General features: G+C 39.2%; 1 protein-coding gene across 8 annotated transcripts in view; it reads left to right on the forward strand.

The window, feature by feature from the left end:
- The window catches only part of LOC137240428 (tRNA-dihydrouridine(16/17) synthase [NAD(P)(+)]-like), a 201453-nt gene that overhangs the window by 50789 nt on the left and 132789 nt on the right, over nt 1–17875 (forward strand). Inside the window, exons 1-3 of one of the 8 annotated variants that reach the window (XM_067766675.1) lie at nt 9649–10196; nt 10352–10717; nt 13899–17785. The exons of 2 other annotated variants lie outside the window; for them this stretch is intronic. In XM_067766675.1, the coding sequence (XP_067622776.1) occupies nt 14333–17725 (3393 nt within the window). In that variant the 5' untranslated portion in view covers nt 9649–10196; nt 10352–10717; nt 13899–14332 and the 3' untranslated portion in view covers nt 17726–17785. Of the gene's footprint in view, nt 1–9648; nt 10197–10227; nt 10718–10745; nt 11072–13898; nt 17786–17875 lie in introns of those variants that run through there. 5 more of the 8 variants (XM_067766677.1, XM_067766678.1, XM_067766676.1 and 2 more) reach the window with 5 other exon arrangements.

A 17875-nucleotide genomic window follows, 5' to 3' on the forward strand; every position in this document is an offset into this window, starting at 1 on the left:
TAGGTGGAGGGCAGTGTTACGAATATTAGCAACACTAAGGGGTACTGCCATCTCTAAGCCGACGCTAAGCAGTACCTTGTATGCACATCCATAAATCAATCATTATGTATCTACATAAACGAATAAATCATTATGTCTACACATATGTAAGTACACGCAGCAGAGAAGAGATGCACAAACACATGCAGATATCTTATCTGAGATGCTCCCAAAAGTATGCAATTGTAATTGTGGAAGTATCGCTCACAAATACACGCATATGAGAAGCTATATACGTGCATCTGTAGTTATAATTATATGGCGGTAACTAAGTAAATTCTGGAAGCGCCTAGAAGATGCCACAAGGAAATCACAGAGTATAAAAACACCAACGGTAGAGGCGCTACAAGCAGTTTTGATTAAGACGCTATCTGGCGAGCAATTGCAGTATTATTTATTGTCAAGTACTTTAATAAAGGCCATTTTTCCATTATTCAATATTGGAGTTATTTATTCAACAGTTTAGTGATTCGAACGTTAGCAGAAGATTGCAAATAAGGGGAATTGCAGTAAAATCGTTACAATATCTATCTTTGAATGGGCGATGGAAAATATTTTTTTTGTCTTCAGCCCTATTTTTTAGTGGTTAGTTAGCTAAGTTTGCTTAAACTCAAGTCAAATTTAACGTATAGTTAAACTATAGAGCAGTTTTAATGCCGCCTTTAGGGTAGGCTTTATTGTACGGCAACATTGGTTTTGTATTATCTAGATTATTTGCGGCAACAGCTGGATTTTGTTTACCGAAAAAATAAATTATACATGTTTTATTTCATTTTCGTAAAAATACTGTAGCATTGGAATCTTAAGAGCAATTTTTGTTTATAAAAAATCTCTTTTTTGCTGAGAACGCTATGATTCTCAACTAGAGCCACTGTTTCGAACAAATTCTTGGAACGTGGTCTCTAATGGCCCGAATTCTTGTTGGGTATATTCAACGCACGAACGAACGAAAAAAAACTGTTGTTAACTATAGTTTAACACTGCCAGATCGGCCGCTTAAGCTCAGCTTAAACTTCAGTTAAAGTAGACTGAAAAACTACAGAATAAATTTAGGCGTAGTTTAACTGACAAAATGAGTAGAAATTTAACTGAAAAATCGGGTCTTATAGTGATAAATCGTTTGTTTTTCCTTTATTTAAAAACGAATAAATTTATCATATTTGATAATCACAGTTTTGTTTTCCCTAGTTGATATATAACTGTGGTTATAAACAATAATCGCCTAAGTCCCATGTTAAAGGATGGGACTTCGGTGATTATTGCTTGTGACCACAGATATATCGTTGCAAAGGTCTAAGTTTCTTCATATGAGATCCGGAAAAACGAAAACTCGATTTATAACCAACAAAGTTATAGGTACGTAAGTGTCCGACGGTGCGAAAAACTATTTTTTACTCCAGGTTCATTCTTAAATCTCCAAGATCAACTAGAACAAGTAAAGGTGTCTAAGTACGGGTGTAACCGAACATTATATACTCAGCGTGAGCTTCAATTGTACATTTCATTTCAGATAAATTACTTTTCCACGTTGCCATGTGTTATGGCACCGCCCGTTAAAAAAAAATGTTTCCCCATTTCCTCTTACAATAAAACTTGATAAATAAAATATCATTGATTCAAAACTATTTTTTGCTAAGCTATAGCTTATTATTCTAGTCTACGACCCTTTTAAACTTGTTTTATATCTAAGTTGCCGTGATCTTTAACCGATCCAGTCCATTTTTACTAGAAATATTTTCTACTAAAGAGTAAATTTGTGTACCCAATTTTATTACGATCCGTTAATTATACTCAGTTGAGCAGAGCTCACAGAGTATATTAAGTTTGATTGGATAACGGTTGGTTGTACATATATAAAGGAATCGAGATAGATATAGACTTCCATATATCAAAATAATCAGGATCGAAAAAAAATTTGATTGAGCCATGTCCGTCCGTCCGTCCGTCCGTTAACACGATAACTTGAGTAAATTTTGAGGTATCTTGATGAAATTTGGTATGTAGGTTTCTGAGCACTCATCTCAGATCGCTATTTAAAATGAACGATATCGGACTATAACCACGCCCAATTTTTCGATATCGAATATTTCGAAAAACCGAAAAAGTGCGATAATTCATTACAAAAGACCGATAAAGCGACGAAACTTTGTAGATGAGTTGAACTTATGACGCAAAATAGAAAATTAGTAAAATTTTGGACAATGGGAGTGGCACCGCCCACTTTTAAAAGAAGGTAATTTAAAACTTTTGCAAGCTGTAATTTGGCAGTCGTTGAAGATATCATGATGAAATTTGGCAGGAACGTTACTCTTATTACTATATGTACGCTTAATAAAAATTAGCAAAATCGGAGAAGGACCACGCCCACTTTTAAAAAAAAATTTTTTTAAAAGTAAAATTTTAACAAAAAATTTAATATCTTTACAGTATATAAGTACATTATGTCAAGATTCAACTCCAGTAATGATATGGTGCAACAAAATACAAAAATAAAAGAAAATTTAGAAATGGGCGTGGCTCCGCCCTTTTTCATTTAATTTGTCTAGGATACTTTTAACGCCATAAGTCGAACAAAAATTAACCAATCCTTTTGAAATTTGGTAGGGGAATAGATTTTATGGCGTTTCTGTGAAAATGGGCGAAATCGGTTGATGCCACGCCCAGTTTTTATACACAGTCGTCCGTCTGTCCTTCCGCATGGCCGTTAACACGATAACTTGAGCAAAAATCGATATATATTTACTAAACAGTTCACGTACTTATCTGAACTCACTCTATCTTGGTATGAAAAATGAACGAAATCCGACTATGACCACGCCCACTTTTTCCATATCGAAAATTACGAAAAATGAAAAAAATGCCATAATTCTATACCAAATACGAAAAAAGGGATGAAATATGGTAAGGTAATTGGATTGTTTTATTGACGCGAAATATAACTTTAGAAAAAACTTTATAAAATGGTTGTGACACCTACCATATTAAGTAGAAGAAAATGAAAAAGTTCTGCAGGGCGAAATAAAAAACCCTTAAAATCTTGACAGGTATTACATATATAAATAAATTAGCGGTATCCAACAGATGATGTTCTGGGTCACCCTGGTCCACATTTTGGTCGATATCTGGAAAACGTCTTCACATATACAACTACCACCACTCCCTTTTCAAACTCTCATTAATACCTTTAATTTGATACCCATATCGTACAAACTCATTCTAGAGTCACCCCTGGTCCACCTTTATGGCGATATTTCGAAAAGGCGAACACCTATAGAACGAAGGCCCACTCCCTTTTAAAAATACTCATTAACACCTTTCATTTGATACCCATATCGTACAAACAAAGTCTAGAGTCACCCCTGGTCCAGAAAGGCCCACTCCCTCTTAAAATACTCATTAATTCCTTTCGTTTGATACCCATATTGCACAAAAGAATTCTAGGGTCACCCCTGGTCCACCTTTATGGCGATATCTCGAAACGGCGTCCACCTATGGAACTAAGGATTACTCCCTTTTAAAATATTCATTAACACCTTTCATTTGATACCCATATCGTACAAACGCATTCTGGAGTCACACCTGGTCCATCTTTATGGCGATATCTCGAAAAGGCGTCCACCTATAGAACTAAGGCCCACTCCCTCTTAAAATACTCATTAACTCCTTTCGTTTGATACCCATATTGCACAAACGAATTCTAGAGTCACCCCTGGTCCACCTTTATGGCGATATCTCGAAAAGGGGTCCACCTATGGAACTAAGCCCCACGCCCTTTTAAAATAATCATTAACACCTTTCATTTGATACCCATATCATACAAACAAATTCTAAAGTCACCCCTGGTCCACCTTTATGGCGATATCTCGAAAAGGCGAACACCTATAAAACGAAGGCCCACTCCCTTTTAAAAATACTCATTAACACCTTTCATTTGCTACCCATATCGTACAAACAAAGTCTAGAGTCACCCCTGGTCCACCTTTATTGCGATACCTCGAAAATGCGTCCACCTATAGAACTAAGGCCCACTCCCTCTTAAAATACTCATTAACTCCTTTCGTTTGATACCCATATTGCACAAACGAATTCTAGAGTCACCCCTGGCCCACCTTTATGGCGATATCTCGAAACGGCGTCCACCTATAGAACTAAGGCCCACTCCCTTTTAAAATACTCATTAACCCCTTTCGTTTGATGCCCATATTGTACAAACAAATTCTAGGGTCACCCCTGGTCCACCTTTATGGCGATATCTCGAAACGGCGTCCACCTATGGAACTAAGGATTACTCCCTTTTAAAATGCTCATTAACACCTTTCATTTGATACCCATATCGTACAAACGTATTCTAGAGTCCCCCCTGGTCAATCTTTACTGCGATATCTCGAAAAGGCGTCCATCTATAGAACTTAGGTCCACGCCCTTTTAAAATACTCATTAATACCTTTCATTTGATACCCATATCGTACAAACGCATTCTAGAGTCAACCCTGATCCACCTTTATGGCTATATCCCTAAATGGCGTCCACCTAACTATGGCCCACTCCCTCATAAAATACTCTTTAATGCCTTTCATTTGATACACATGTCATACAAACACATTCCAGGGTTTCCCTCGGTTCATTTTCATACATGGTTATTTTCCCTTATGTTGTCACCATAGCTCTCAACTGAGTATGTAATGTTCGGTTACACCCGAACTTAACCTTCCTTACTTGTTTTTCTTCTAGTTATGGCTCCCGATACATAGAAAATTGCTTAGTCATAAAATTGGCGGTGTCACGCTCATATTTTAAAATTTGAAGGTTTTCCTATTTATTGCTATAAATCCACTTGGGAAATGAAATACTATTGATATAAAGCTCTTTTTTTGCAAAGATATAGCTTATTTTATTCGTCCACGACCCTTTTAAAAATCTTTTATATAAAAGTGGGCGTGGGCCGATTTCGTAAATTTTTCTTCAAGGATTCCTTATAGTAAAGACAACCCCTCTGCCGAATTTTGTTATGATAGGTTTAACGATTTTTGATTTATGATTAGTATTTGTAAAATTGATTTTATCACAAGTGGGCGGTGCGACGCCCATTTAAAAAAAAATTTTAAAATTTTTATCAAGAGTCTCAATATCAGTCCACATGTCAAATTTCAATATTCTAGGTTTATTTTTTGCGAAATAATCAGGTTTTTTGTATTTTCCAAAATGTTAATATATAAAAAACACGTGTCACAAACTTTTTGGGCGCGATGGACTCCTAAACTACTGAATTTGTTTTACACCCCGTGTGTAGTTTGATCTAACTTGAGAGATAGGATAGGTTATATCTCAGTTTATAGTCGCAATATTATTTTATTGGACATTTTTTTATTTGTTTATACGTAATAATAAAATGTTACGTATACCCAGTGGTGCACCCCTTTTCAGTGGGTATGGATATGTTTGTGCACGTGCTTATTTAACTTTACATATATATAGCACATCCCTAGGGTCGGCGAGAGGGGGCCCGGGGTTTCTGAGGGGCCCCGCGATTTGAGGTACTAAGACATTTTTTTTAATTCAGGTGAGTCTTTAGTTGTTCCATGTGCAATTTTTAAGCCGAATTTCAAAAGCAACGAATATCTGCATTTCGTTTTAATATTATAGTGAAGTGTGAAAAATAAAAATCTATATATATATAAATAAAAGCTAAACTGTGTGTTAGTTGGTCGCCGATGTTTGAAGAGATGCGTCGGTCTATTTTGTTCAAACATACCTATTTACTACGTCCTATTCGATTTGCCTGAAATTTGGTATAAAAATTTGCCTATTTAATATTAGTATTTACGATCCTTTTTTCCGGGAAGTAGACCAGAGACGGACTGGGGCTGAGACTAGGAGTGGGACTGGGACTGGAACAAAATACATACCACCCTCTGGGACAGCCAATAAGGGATGAAGAAAAATGAGAAGAACTTGAGAGAAGAGAAAAGAGCGAAGGAGAAGGAGACTGAGAAAGAGATAGAATGAGGCGAAGATGGAGATAGATGAAGCGAAAAAGACGGAGGGGGAGTGAATAAAAGGATTAGGAAAAAGTGAAGAGGGCGGGAGGGCAGAGTTAGACGGAAAAAGCTCATTAAAATGTATGCAGATAGGCCAAATTTAGGGTAGAACAACATCTGCCGGGTCTTCTAGTGTTATATATATAAAAAGTGGGCGTGGTTATCATCTTATTTCGCTCATTTTCAATACCAATCTATTCTGGGTCTATATAAGCTTGTATACCAAACTTGGTGAAAATATCTCAATATGTACTCAAGTTCAGGGTTGAGTCATTTTGAAATAAAAAAAATCAAAATAAAAAATTATTCCGTCATTTGGGGGTCTTTCCGGGAGGTTTTTGGGGACTCCCTCGGGGTCATTTGGGGGTCATTCCAGGATGGTTTTGGGACCTCACTCGGGTCATTTGGGGGTCTTTCCGGTAGGGTTTTGGGGACTCACTCGTGGTCATTCCGGGATCTTTTTGGGGACTCCCTCGGGGTCATTTGGGGGTCTTTCCGGGATGGTTTTGGGGACTCCCTCTTGGTCATTTGGCGGTCATTCCTGTATGGTTTTGGGGACTCCTCCAGGGTCATTTGGGGTCATTCCGGGATGATTTTTGGGACTCCCTCGGGGTCATTTGGGGGTCATTCCGGGATCTATTTGGGGACTCCCTCGGAGTCATTTGGGGGTCTTTCCGGGATGGTTTTGGGGACTCCCTCGGGGTCATTTGGGTTCGTTCCGGGATGGTTTTGGGGACTCTTAAAGGGTAATTTGGGGGTCAATCCGGGATGGTTTTGGGGACTCCCTCGGGGTCATTTGGGGGTCATTCCGGGATCTTTTTGGAGACTGCCCGGGGGTTATTTCGGGTTATTCCGGGATGGTTTTGGGTTCTCCCACGGGGTCCTTCCGGGATTTTTTTGGGGACTCCTCTATGGCCATTTGGGGGTCATTCTGGGATAGTTTTGGGGACTCCCTCGGGGTCATTTGGGGGTCATTTCGGGATCTTTTTGTGGACTCCCGGGGGTCATTTGGGTCCATTCTGGGATGGTTTTGGGGACTCCCTCGGAGTCATTTGGGGTTCATTCGGGGATGGTTTTGGAGACCCTCGGGGTCATTTGTGGTCATTCCTGGATGGTTTTGGGGACTTCTCCAGGGTCATTTGGGGGTCGTTGCGGGAAGGTTTTGGGGACTCCTCCGCGCTCATTTGGCGGTCATTTCGGTATGGTTTTGGGGACTCTCTCGAGGTCATTTAGGGGTCGTTCCGAAATGGTTTTGAGAACTCCCTGGGGGTCATTTGGGGGCCACTGACGCTGTTTGATCGTATGTAGCAGCGCTGTTGTTGTTCTAGCAGTATGTAGCATCTCTTTCGAGCCATTGTCTGCTGAGAGGGATACGATACGGAAAGGTCAACGAAATATGTCGGCGCCAAAGCGTAGATGTGTAAGATTCAGTTTATAACATTAAATGTATACAAATCTTTGGAAGTTTTCAAATAATTACAAAGAAGGGGAAATGCAAAGAAATTATTAATTTCCGTTTTCAAGCGTCCGTTAACAATAGATTTAGAAGTCTTGATAGGTGATTGGTCACACCTATTGAATGGGGCGAAGCAGTGCTACAAGATCAAAAATAACAGCAGTGTACTCCGTTTAGAAGGGCCTAAAACTCATAATCTAAGTACTCTCTGGTTAACTGGTTTTAGTTTTCGTTTTTACAGAAGTTTGCCCTCTGGCTGCAAACCTGCCACTGTAGATGAATTTTTTGTTAAAATTTACGGGTGTTATTCCTAGTGGCTAGCAGTTGAAGCTCATCGAAATCCCGTCTTTTTATCTTGAATGTTTTTACCTGTAAAGGAGTTTCGCTTCTCTTGTTGCGCTCAATTTTAACGTTGTCTTGTATGCAGCATTTTTCCTTCATTATTTAATTCTGATAAGGCCGTTCTTCAACCAAACTCTAAGATAGGGAGAGGTATACATCTTGTATACTGGGTCCCTGGGTATATAGCAATATGTGGAAATGAAAAAGTGAAGCAGCTAGCCAAAAAGAGGCATATCTCGAAGCGTGTGCCTTAGACGTACCAGACAGGTTGGGGAGCTTAAAATGCGAGAGATATACATGAACGTCGAAGCAGAAAAGAAGACGGAGTTCTTGCTGTAAGAATAATACCGACCTGGCAACCGCAATGCACAGTTTTCCTGATTGTTAAATGAACTTGATACACAAATCGATGGCGATGATGAAAACTACTTTCAATCACTTTGCTATGGCAAGTTAAAATGCAAATATCTCAAATCATATATTATAAAGCGCAACAACTACCCGCTGTGCTGTTCCAACAGAGAGATTCAAGCCACTAATGTCGTTTTAAACTTCTATTTTCAACTCTCTTTCAAGCTAGTATGCATATCCAATTTTTGACCGAATACATCAAATTTATTTGGCTGACAGTTGGCTTGTCTGTAGGGTATAGTTTCTCATTTATAATGGAGGTGAGCATTATTGAAGAATTAATTGGTAACTTAGCATAATTTCTGATGTGGTAATAAATCATTACGGTAAAACTTAATTTACACCTATCAAGACTACTACATCTATTGTTAACGCACGCTTGTAAAGGGAAATTAATAATTTCTTTGCATTTCCCCTTCTTTGTAATTATTTGAAAACTTCCAAAGATTTGTATACATTTAATATTATCAAACTGAATCTCACACATCTACGCTTTGGCGCCAACAGATTTCGTTGACCTTTCCGTTTCGTATACCTCTCAGCAGACAATTGCTCGAAAGAGATGCTACATACTGCTACAACAACAACAGCACTGCTACATACGATCAACCAGCGTCAGTGGCCCCCGAATGACCCCCCAGGGAGTCCTCAAAACCATTCCGGTACGACCCCCAAATGACCCAGGTGGAGTCCCCAAAACCATCCCGGAATAACCCCAAATGACCCCCGGGAGTTCCCAAAAAGTTCCCGGAATGACCCACAAATGACCCCGAGGGAGTCCCCAAAACCATTCCGGAATTACCCGCAAATGACCCCGAGGGAGTCCCCGAAATTACCCCAAAAACCCTGGGAATACTCCCCAAAATCATCTCAATATTACCATAAGAAGCATCAGAACTACAAGCGAACTTGTTACGCATATGGGTACATTTTCAGGGCATCTCGATGGTTTATTATTTTATTTTTGAATAACTGAATAAAAATTGAAATTTTATTGTTATTCCAAATTTTTTAAATAAGGAATAATAGCTCAACTCTTTACTCAAAATTTACAAAAATAAGAATGACCGATTATCATCAATCAGGATATTTTGAATAACGAATAACTTTTTATGCATCAATCCAAAAATGATGAATAATTTTTTATTTTTTCGTCAATCGTTATTCAAATTTGTTGATAACGCCCATCCCTGCTGAAGTTATCGTGTTAACGGACAGACGGACGGACGGACGGGCATGGCTCAATCAAATATTTTTTCGATACTGATGATTTTGATATATGGAAGTCTATATCTACCTCGATTCCTTTATACCTGTACAACCAACCGTTATCCAATCAAAGTTAATATACTCTGTGTGCAAAGCACATGCAAATGCTTTCATCAGTTACCCATGCGCAACCCCACTAACCAAAATTGCAAATCAAACAACACGAAACACCACAAAACCGGCAAACACAGGTAGACGAACCATAATATTTGAAATATTGTTGTAGAAGTTCAAAATCCGATGAAATGATTGGAGAGAAAAACAAACAAAATTGCATTGAGCAGCAAGAGTAAACGCATGCTCAGTAGTGTTTCCTTTTGTTCATAGTGCAAGATAGCGGTAGTACGAATAGTAGCTGTAAGATTTCGAAACTCAACGGTCGTAAGCGGAAAATAATCGGAAAAATTGTGCTTTGTGAAAATTTGACAATATTTTTTGCTACTGGCACATATACTCATACATATCGCTCATTTGCTGCAACGTCGTCATAACTCAAAAAACACAATTTTCCAGGAGAGCTATTCAAAGATTTTAACTGCCGTATGTTACGCATATAAAGGCATATTTTCATTTTTATAACACGTGCTAAATTTTTAAATGATCACGAAGATTTTTTTATACAACATAGATCATGATATTGGGTAAGTTTATATGTTATTAACTCAAAAGTCATGTTTTTTGAGTTATGACGACGTTGCAGCAAATGAGCGGTATATTTGTGCATATGTATTTGATATTGTCGGCCAACCCACCACCCAATTAACAGTGTGTGTGTGTGTGTGAATATCTCTGCAAGGGGTTGTAACAGTGTTGATTTGCAATTGTATGGGGGAAAGAGACAAAGCAATTATATTTGAATACTTGAATAGAAATACATAAATATATTAATATATGTATGTACCCCTGTGTACTCAAGCAGCTGTGATGACCAGAAGCGTTGAAACTTTTCGCAAGTTCCGTCGCTTAAATTTCATATAGAAACGAATGATGATGATGATTATGAAGTAGAAGTGTGCGCTTTCATGCTTGGTGGAAACTTTTTTATTATACGGTAGCAAGGCATTTATCGTGCCCTCTTCGCATCCGTTGGAGGTATGGGGTGAACTACAACAACACAAAAACGAGACATATTTCCCGAACACACAGACGCCTACTTTCGCAGGTACAAACAAGTGAAATGAAACAAATAAATTCAGCTTACGTGGTGTTGTGCTTTTTCTTTTTTCAACGTAATAACAATGTTTACCTGTGTGTAACCCATTTGCATGTAGCTTTTCTTAATGTGTTTTAAATAATGACAAAGGATTGAGCGTGAGGCAATAGTAAAGTGCAACCAAAAAAGGACTACCAACTATATAAATTGTTGTATGAAAAAAAAAATGTTGCATACTTTATGGCGTTTTGAAAAATAGTGGTGCATACGAGTGGAGAGGTGAAAGAGAGAAAATTGAGTTTCCATGCAAAAGGTTACATAAAACCCATGATTTGTGAAAAGTGCAGAATGTATTAAAAAAGCGTAAGAGAATAAGCAAGAAAAACGAAAGGAAAATAAAAAAATATTTTTAAGCAGCTAAAATATTGGAAATGATGTTCGAACATATTAATTTTTTGTTTGCCTACTAAAAATTTGTGTGGAAAAGGCTTGCCCCATAGCGAGAAGCAAGTAAGATGAAGAAGTAATATATTTTTTGTATTTGTATATATGTACATCTGTACGTGCAAGCATCCGCATTGTAACCTTGACATGCGGCCTACAATCAGCCATCGGCTAGCGAAATATTGTGCATGTGTAAGAAGTATGAGTGTGTGAATAATATACAAAATAATATACAATACAAAACTGCGCGCTACATTCAAAAGTTAATACAAGTAACGGAATGTAGTAAGCAATCAGACACATAACGGTACATAACACTAGCAAACGTAAGCCAGCAGGCGTTTTGTTAAAGCGGTCTTCTCACCTCCGCACACGAAATAAAAAAAAAAACACCCTCACAGAACATAAACAAACTTATAAAGCGACTTAAAAAAGTATCGCTCAAGTGCTTGTGTTCGGCTCCAATGAACGTGCTTATCTCAGAGGCTCCAACAGTCTGTCATTACTTTAGTTTAATTTTTCTGAGTATATACCCAGTAATGTTAGCGCTCACGACGTCTGCAGGGTCATTTAAATAGCCATTGAAAGATCGAGGAAGCCAGTCATATAAAAATCTCCTGGTATGATAGCTACGCGGCAGCGAAAATGGGAGACAGTCACACAAGGCGACAGTTTCGGCCTACATGACTGCCTTCGACTTGGTGCTAATCGAATGGCGAGCGGACCAGTTGGTAGACACACTTGACTCGAAGTCTAAGCTATATATTCAGTGGCTAAAACTATTTCAGAAGAAACTACAACTGAACCAATTAAGAACGCGTTCAAAAAGTTTGCAAAAGCGCGGCAGGTGTCATTTCGTAGGACATCACAATATTAAAATTTTCAGTTGAAAGCATTGCGGGGTGAAACAATTAGAACTAGTATCGTCTCTTGATGCAATAGTTTTGCGCTTCTTCGAAACCAAACAAAAGCTGTGCTCAAAAAAAAAAAAAAAAAACGGCGCATTCGCGCCTTGGCACCTTCCACTGTTGGCGGATATGAATTCGAAATTGTGAAGCACTTCCTTTATATAGGAACAGACATAAGCAGTGAAAACAGTGTCATCCAAGATATAAAAAGGAGATTGGCACACGTTCTATAAGTCGCTCGTCATACCTATCCGGATGTATGGCTCGGCGGACGGTTCTGCGAGAAGATGAGATGGCTCTTGGAGTGTTCGAAGGAAAAGTTCTTCGGATAATTTATGGTCACGTTCTGGATGCTCTCAATAGGCTCCAGTTATAGCGAAACAGGGGTAAGGCATCTGCGAAAATCGTATAATGCTGATGAGTACACCTTGAAACGCTTGAGCTTAAACTTTAAACCATTAATCGGGTTACTCAATTTTTGAAACTTAATTGTAAACATTATTTTTGTTGTTTACGGCCTTTGAATTATAACTTTTTAAATATAAACGAGCTCTAGGCCAAATATTTGTATATTCTTAATAAAACACAATACGTGAATTTTTGATATACAATTATATTATTTAATTTGTCGATATTTCGACTTCAGTCTGAAGTCATCATCAGGAATTTTTGAATGCAATAGAATTTTTGAATAGAGTCGACATATTGCATTCAAAAATTCCTGATGATGACTTCAGACTGAAGTCGAAATATCGACAAATTAAATAATATAATTGTATATCAAAAATTCACGTATTGTGTTTTATTAAGAATATACAAATATTTGGCCTAGATCTCGTTTATATTTAAATTGTAAACATTTAAATTTACTTTTACGTTTTTTTTAGTTTTATTCGATTTAAAGTACAAACCTAACTAAGCAATAAGTCCAAATCCTCAAAATTGTTTTAAAACAAGTTTTAAATATGAATATGAAAAGAAAAGACATACGATGACTGCCCCCGTCATGATATTAAAATCATGCTGGGTGACTTTAACGCCATTTGTCCTGCACGACGTAATATCTCCCAGGGGGCTGAGGTTGATTGACTTCACCGCAGCTCGAAATATGGATCTCTTGATCGACGGCAAACATAGTTCCAGTGTCCTGTATGTGCGCACTCTTCGAGGTCTAAATACGGACTCGGTAGGCGGAGGAAGTCATCCCTAGGTGCTTCCAATTGTCGTCAGTTATCGTGAAACAGGGATAGCGGGCGTGAATTGTTACGAAACGACCGAAATCGCTTAGGCTGTTAAGCGCCACTTAATAAAAATTTATATGAGGCCGTTTGAAGGAGTTCTTAACTGGGTCAATCGTAGGTGGATCTGAAATACTCGGTGCCTTTGAGTAATTAAATTAAATTCATATAGTTCAGACTTAAGCTCAGACTGAGTATAAGTTTGCCTACCAACTGTCCGTCTCTGTATCCGATTAGCACCAGTTTAGAGGTAGTCATTATACCTGTAATGCCAAACTGCTGCTTTGAGTGACTTTCATCCATTTTTGCTGCAGGAGTGTAACCCTCAAGAATAAGGATCAAGTTACTTAACAGCTTCAGACTCGTTTAACATTTTTTATATATAGACTGTTTTTTGCTGCGTCAGCTGATATTAGTTTAAGGTTTCTGGCGTTCGAAGTTTTGTGACGAGGCGTCATGGATTGCGGGTGCTGCATAAAAAATTACAATAATAAGAAGAAAATAATATAAGCTTAAGCAGATTTTTGTAAAAGCTCACTACTGGGTATATACTGTTCGCTTCTAGCCGAACTCTGACTTGATTACTTTTTGTGCTTTTAGCAGGTTTTTCAGTGGCAAGCGACAAGGCGTCAAGTGCTACTTATGAAATATAAAAACTGAGTAGTGTTGTATAAAAATTTATGAAAAAGCAGTAATTCTAAAAAACAACTTCTTTTACTAGTGAAAACTAGATAAAACTATTTTCAAAAAAATGCACTATTATAGCCTTATTGCTGTACAGTAAACGAAAAAAAAACTTAAGAATTATCGCTTCCTCGCTTTGGCTGTCACGGCACTGTGATGTACCTGCTGCTATTGCATAAAAACCGTTACTTCACTTTCTCACTTCATCTAAGCAACCTAAATCTACACAAACGGCATCATAAACAACATCATCAACATCCACATCGTAATCATTGTCAACAAAAAAGTCGAATCAACTATCAACCTCGACTTAATCTTCAAAGCTACAATACAACAAATGTTTATGAAAAATGCTTAAACATCCGAGTACTCCAACGATTGCTGTGACTGACGAGGACGACGACGACGACGGTGTTGTAAAGCCATATGAGTCCACTTTGAATGAAGGTGATAATATCATAACCATCAGCACTAGTAGCATCACAAACGAGTATCATTCTGACTTGCATAACGCTGAAACGCTAAAATCCAATACATCACCCAAAACAAAATCAGGCACAGACGTCGCCGCTCGCCACTCCTGTACTCAACTTAAACAACTCGCCGCCACCTCTAATCCCAAAACTCTTTCAATTTCGGCTATCTACAATACCCAAGACGAAAGGCATACACAGGCGCGAACAACTGCCGTCCACTTGCGTAATCCATCGCATTGCATTTCGTTTCAAGAAAATATTGCCGAAGTACATCATCGACGCGGTCGTCGTTTACATGGCTTACAATTACCATTACATCCGTTACAAGTATTCGGTTGGCTTATGCTAATACTCTTTGGTGTTGCATCATTCCTAGTATTAATACCATCGTTTACCAGCGTTATACAAGGTCCACTTTATAGTCTTCTTTCCGGTTTGTATATAGTGCATGTTGTGTCGCATTTAGCTGCGCTGCTAATCGATCCCGCTGATCGTGAGCTGCAACGCGTTCATCGCAACGATCGAATAGTACCCGAATTTGATCGTAGCAAACACGCACATGTTATTGAGAACGGACGCTGCCATTTATGCAATATACGCACATCGTCAACACGCACCAAGCATTGTTCGGTTTGTAATAAGTGTGTGGGGAAATTTGATCATCATTGTAAATGGCTGAATCATTGCATTGGTTCACGTAATTATGTAGCATTTCTAATGTGTGTGGTGAGTGCTGTTATTGCAACGGTGGTGATTGTCGCTGCCGTAGTGACGCAAATCATACTTTATTATGTTAATCCCGAAATGCTGAGCTTTTGGCACCCTGCGGTGGAAAATAGTGCAAGCGGCAGCTTAACAACAAGCGAAGCAAACGCTAATGAGCCCACAACAGTGTTGTTGTTCAATCGAAATGCGAGCACATTCAATGGCAGCACCAGTGCTACTGCGAATGGACTGAATGTTACAGCACAAAATAATTTTAATTACACCGCAAATATAACAAGTAATATAAGCTCATATCTGTTGGATACAGATTTGTTGTTGAGTGAGAATAATGTGAGTTTTCCAACACTTGCTGAGAACGCAAGTACACTAATTGTGGATACCATCAATGAAACCCTGCTGTTACACTTGAATCAAACCTTTGTTGTGTTGGATGAGCAAAATACGGCGGATGCAGCAGGCGAGATCTCTGCGAACAATATAACTGACGCTACAATCGCCGGCATAGGGGTCAATAATACAATATTTCTCATATTAATTGGCTTTCTTGGCCTCTTAGCAGCCATTACTGCTGGACTGCTGCTGCATCTGTGCTTTTTCCACATTTACATTTCGTTTCTGGGGCTCACCACCTATGAGTATATACGCAATCATCGCCAAGCACAGGAGAATAAAGCTAAGCAAACTATCCCAAATCTGCCAAAAGAAGAAAACCAACATTTTCCCACTTTAACTCCGTCCAAAAAGACTCCAGAATGCGGCCAAATGTATATGTGTTCGAACGCAAGACATCCAAATGCCATAAATCCAGCGGATTTGCATTATTTTGAAGGGCGTAAAGCCTATGCGAAGCGAACAAATGATGAAAGTACACAATCGAAATTGCATTGTTGTGTCAATTCGCGTGATTATCATCAGTCCGCCTTGAAAACTTACTACATGTGTTCGCTGCTAGAAGAGAGCACCATCAGCTCGCCACTCGATATATCACGCATCAGCGGTGCGGGAGGTGGGAGAGTAGTCGACACTTTTTATGATACCGCTGACGGTGATGCCAAAGATACACCAGATAGCGGCTTTAAAACCTTTCATTGCTGTTCCTCATTTGGCGCTTTGGCGACGCAGCGACGCGTTAGTGCTGCCAATTCCAAAGCCATATTAGTGAATGATTTAGACGCGTTAAGTGCGCGACGCGCTTACATGCAATACACCGAGCAGTGCACTCTGTGTACATTCCGCATACGCAGCCCGATTGTGAGTAAACGAGTTGGTGATGTTAGTACACGTACTGGGACAAGCAGACGCCGCAGTACACAAAGTCTTCGCACAGAGTTAAGTCCAACGCCACGCACGATTTCAGCTACCAGCGCCAAAGTGGTGACTAGTGAACATCAACGGTGCTGTATGAAATCGATATCGAAAAATCAACGCTGGCGTCGAAAATGGAATTGTTGTTCGAATGTGCCCGATAGTCCCGATGTGCCGAATGACATTATCGCCGCTTTGGCGTTGCGTCACCAAAATAATAGTTCGATTACAAGCGCTGGAAAAAATGTCAACGCTACCGAAATACCCGTGCAATTTACTAAAACAGTGAATGGTAGTGGCAGCGCCAACGGTGATAGTACGACTACGACACCAAGCAGCTTAAGTAGTAGTCGTCCAACCTCTCCACGTAGTGCCAATGTGAAATCAGACTCGCGCATACGTAATGCACGTACTTGGCCAATGCCGCGCCTGCGTAATATGTTACGTATGTTGGGTCGTTATCGACGTACACGTTGTCGTCAGTCAGTTGAAAGTAATGGTAACGTCGTCGTCGGCATTAACGATGAAAAAAACCAAATTAAACAAAATCAAATCCGCCCATTACATTTACAAACTAGTGACAAAGGCGTCTATAACCGCCACCACCACCACCAGAATCATCTTAATCACCAACAACAACATTACAACGATAGCAGCTCACCACAGCCGCCCTCATCTACAACGACTGCATCGGAGCGTAGCGATCAGAGTATTTATAGTGATTCGAGTAATTTAACAACGCCGTCGAGCCAAACACCAAATGCAATTGAAACTATTTTGCCTACATCAGTAATACGTGGTGACGATACGTCCATGACATACACAACACCAATGGGGTTCACATTACCACCAGCTTTGCCTCCGCCGACTCGTCGCAAAATACCAAATCCCACAAATTTAGAAGAACTTGCAGAGACGTTGAGTTTTGTTTCTCAATCGTCGGCTGGTAGTTCAGGTACTCTGTCGCCAGTGCAACGACTTCCCTCGCTGGGTAATGTCTATCGTCGTCAACGTCGTAAACATTTTATGCGCACACGTTCGCCAACTTTATCGCCAATACATGAAACCGGATTATCGAATCCAACCTCGCCACAGCCGGGACGTCACAATGCTGCCGCATCGGGTGTGTGCGCTGCTGCGCCAACGGCCATTCTTTGCGACTCAACCGAATTAGGGAGAAAGAATTCATCGAATAATTCATTACATAGCATAAGCTCCAATTCCAGCAGTACTTAAATACTTACAAATGTGGATGTTTTCCCGTTGACTGTTCAACATTTATTATTCGAAAGCTTGGTAATAGTTTATTCATGCTTTATTTGTTAGCTGTATTAATAATTAAGGTTACAATTAGTCTGATATTAGAGTTACTGGAAAACAAATATG

Source organism: Eurosta solidaginis, chromosome 2 (assembly GCF_040869045.1).
Source record: "Eurosta solidaginis isolate ZX-2024a chromosome 2, ASM4086904v1, whole genome shotgun sequence".
In the NCBI taxonomy this organism is placed as follows: domain Eukaryota; kingdom Metazoa; phylum Arthropoda; class Insecta; order Diptera; family Tephritidae; genus Eurosta; species Eurosta solidaginis.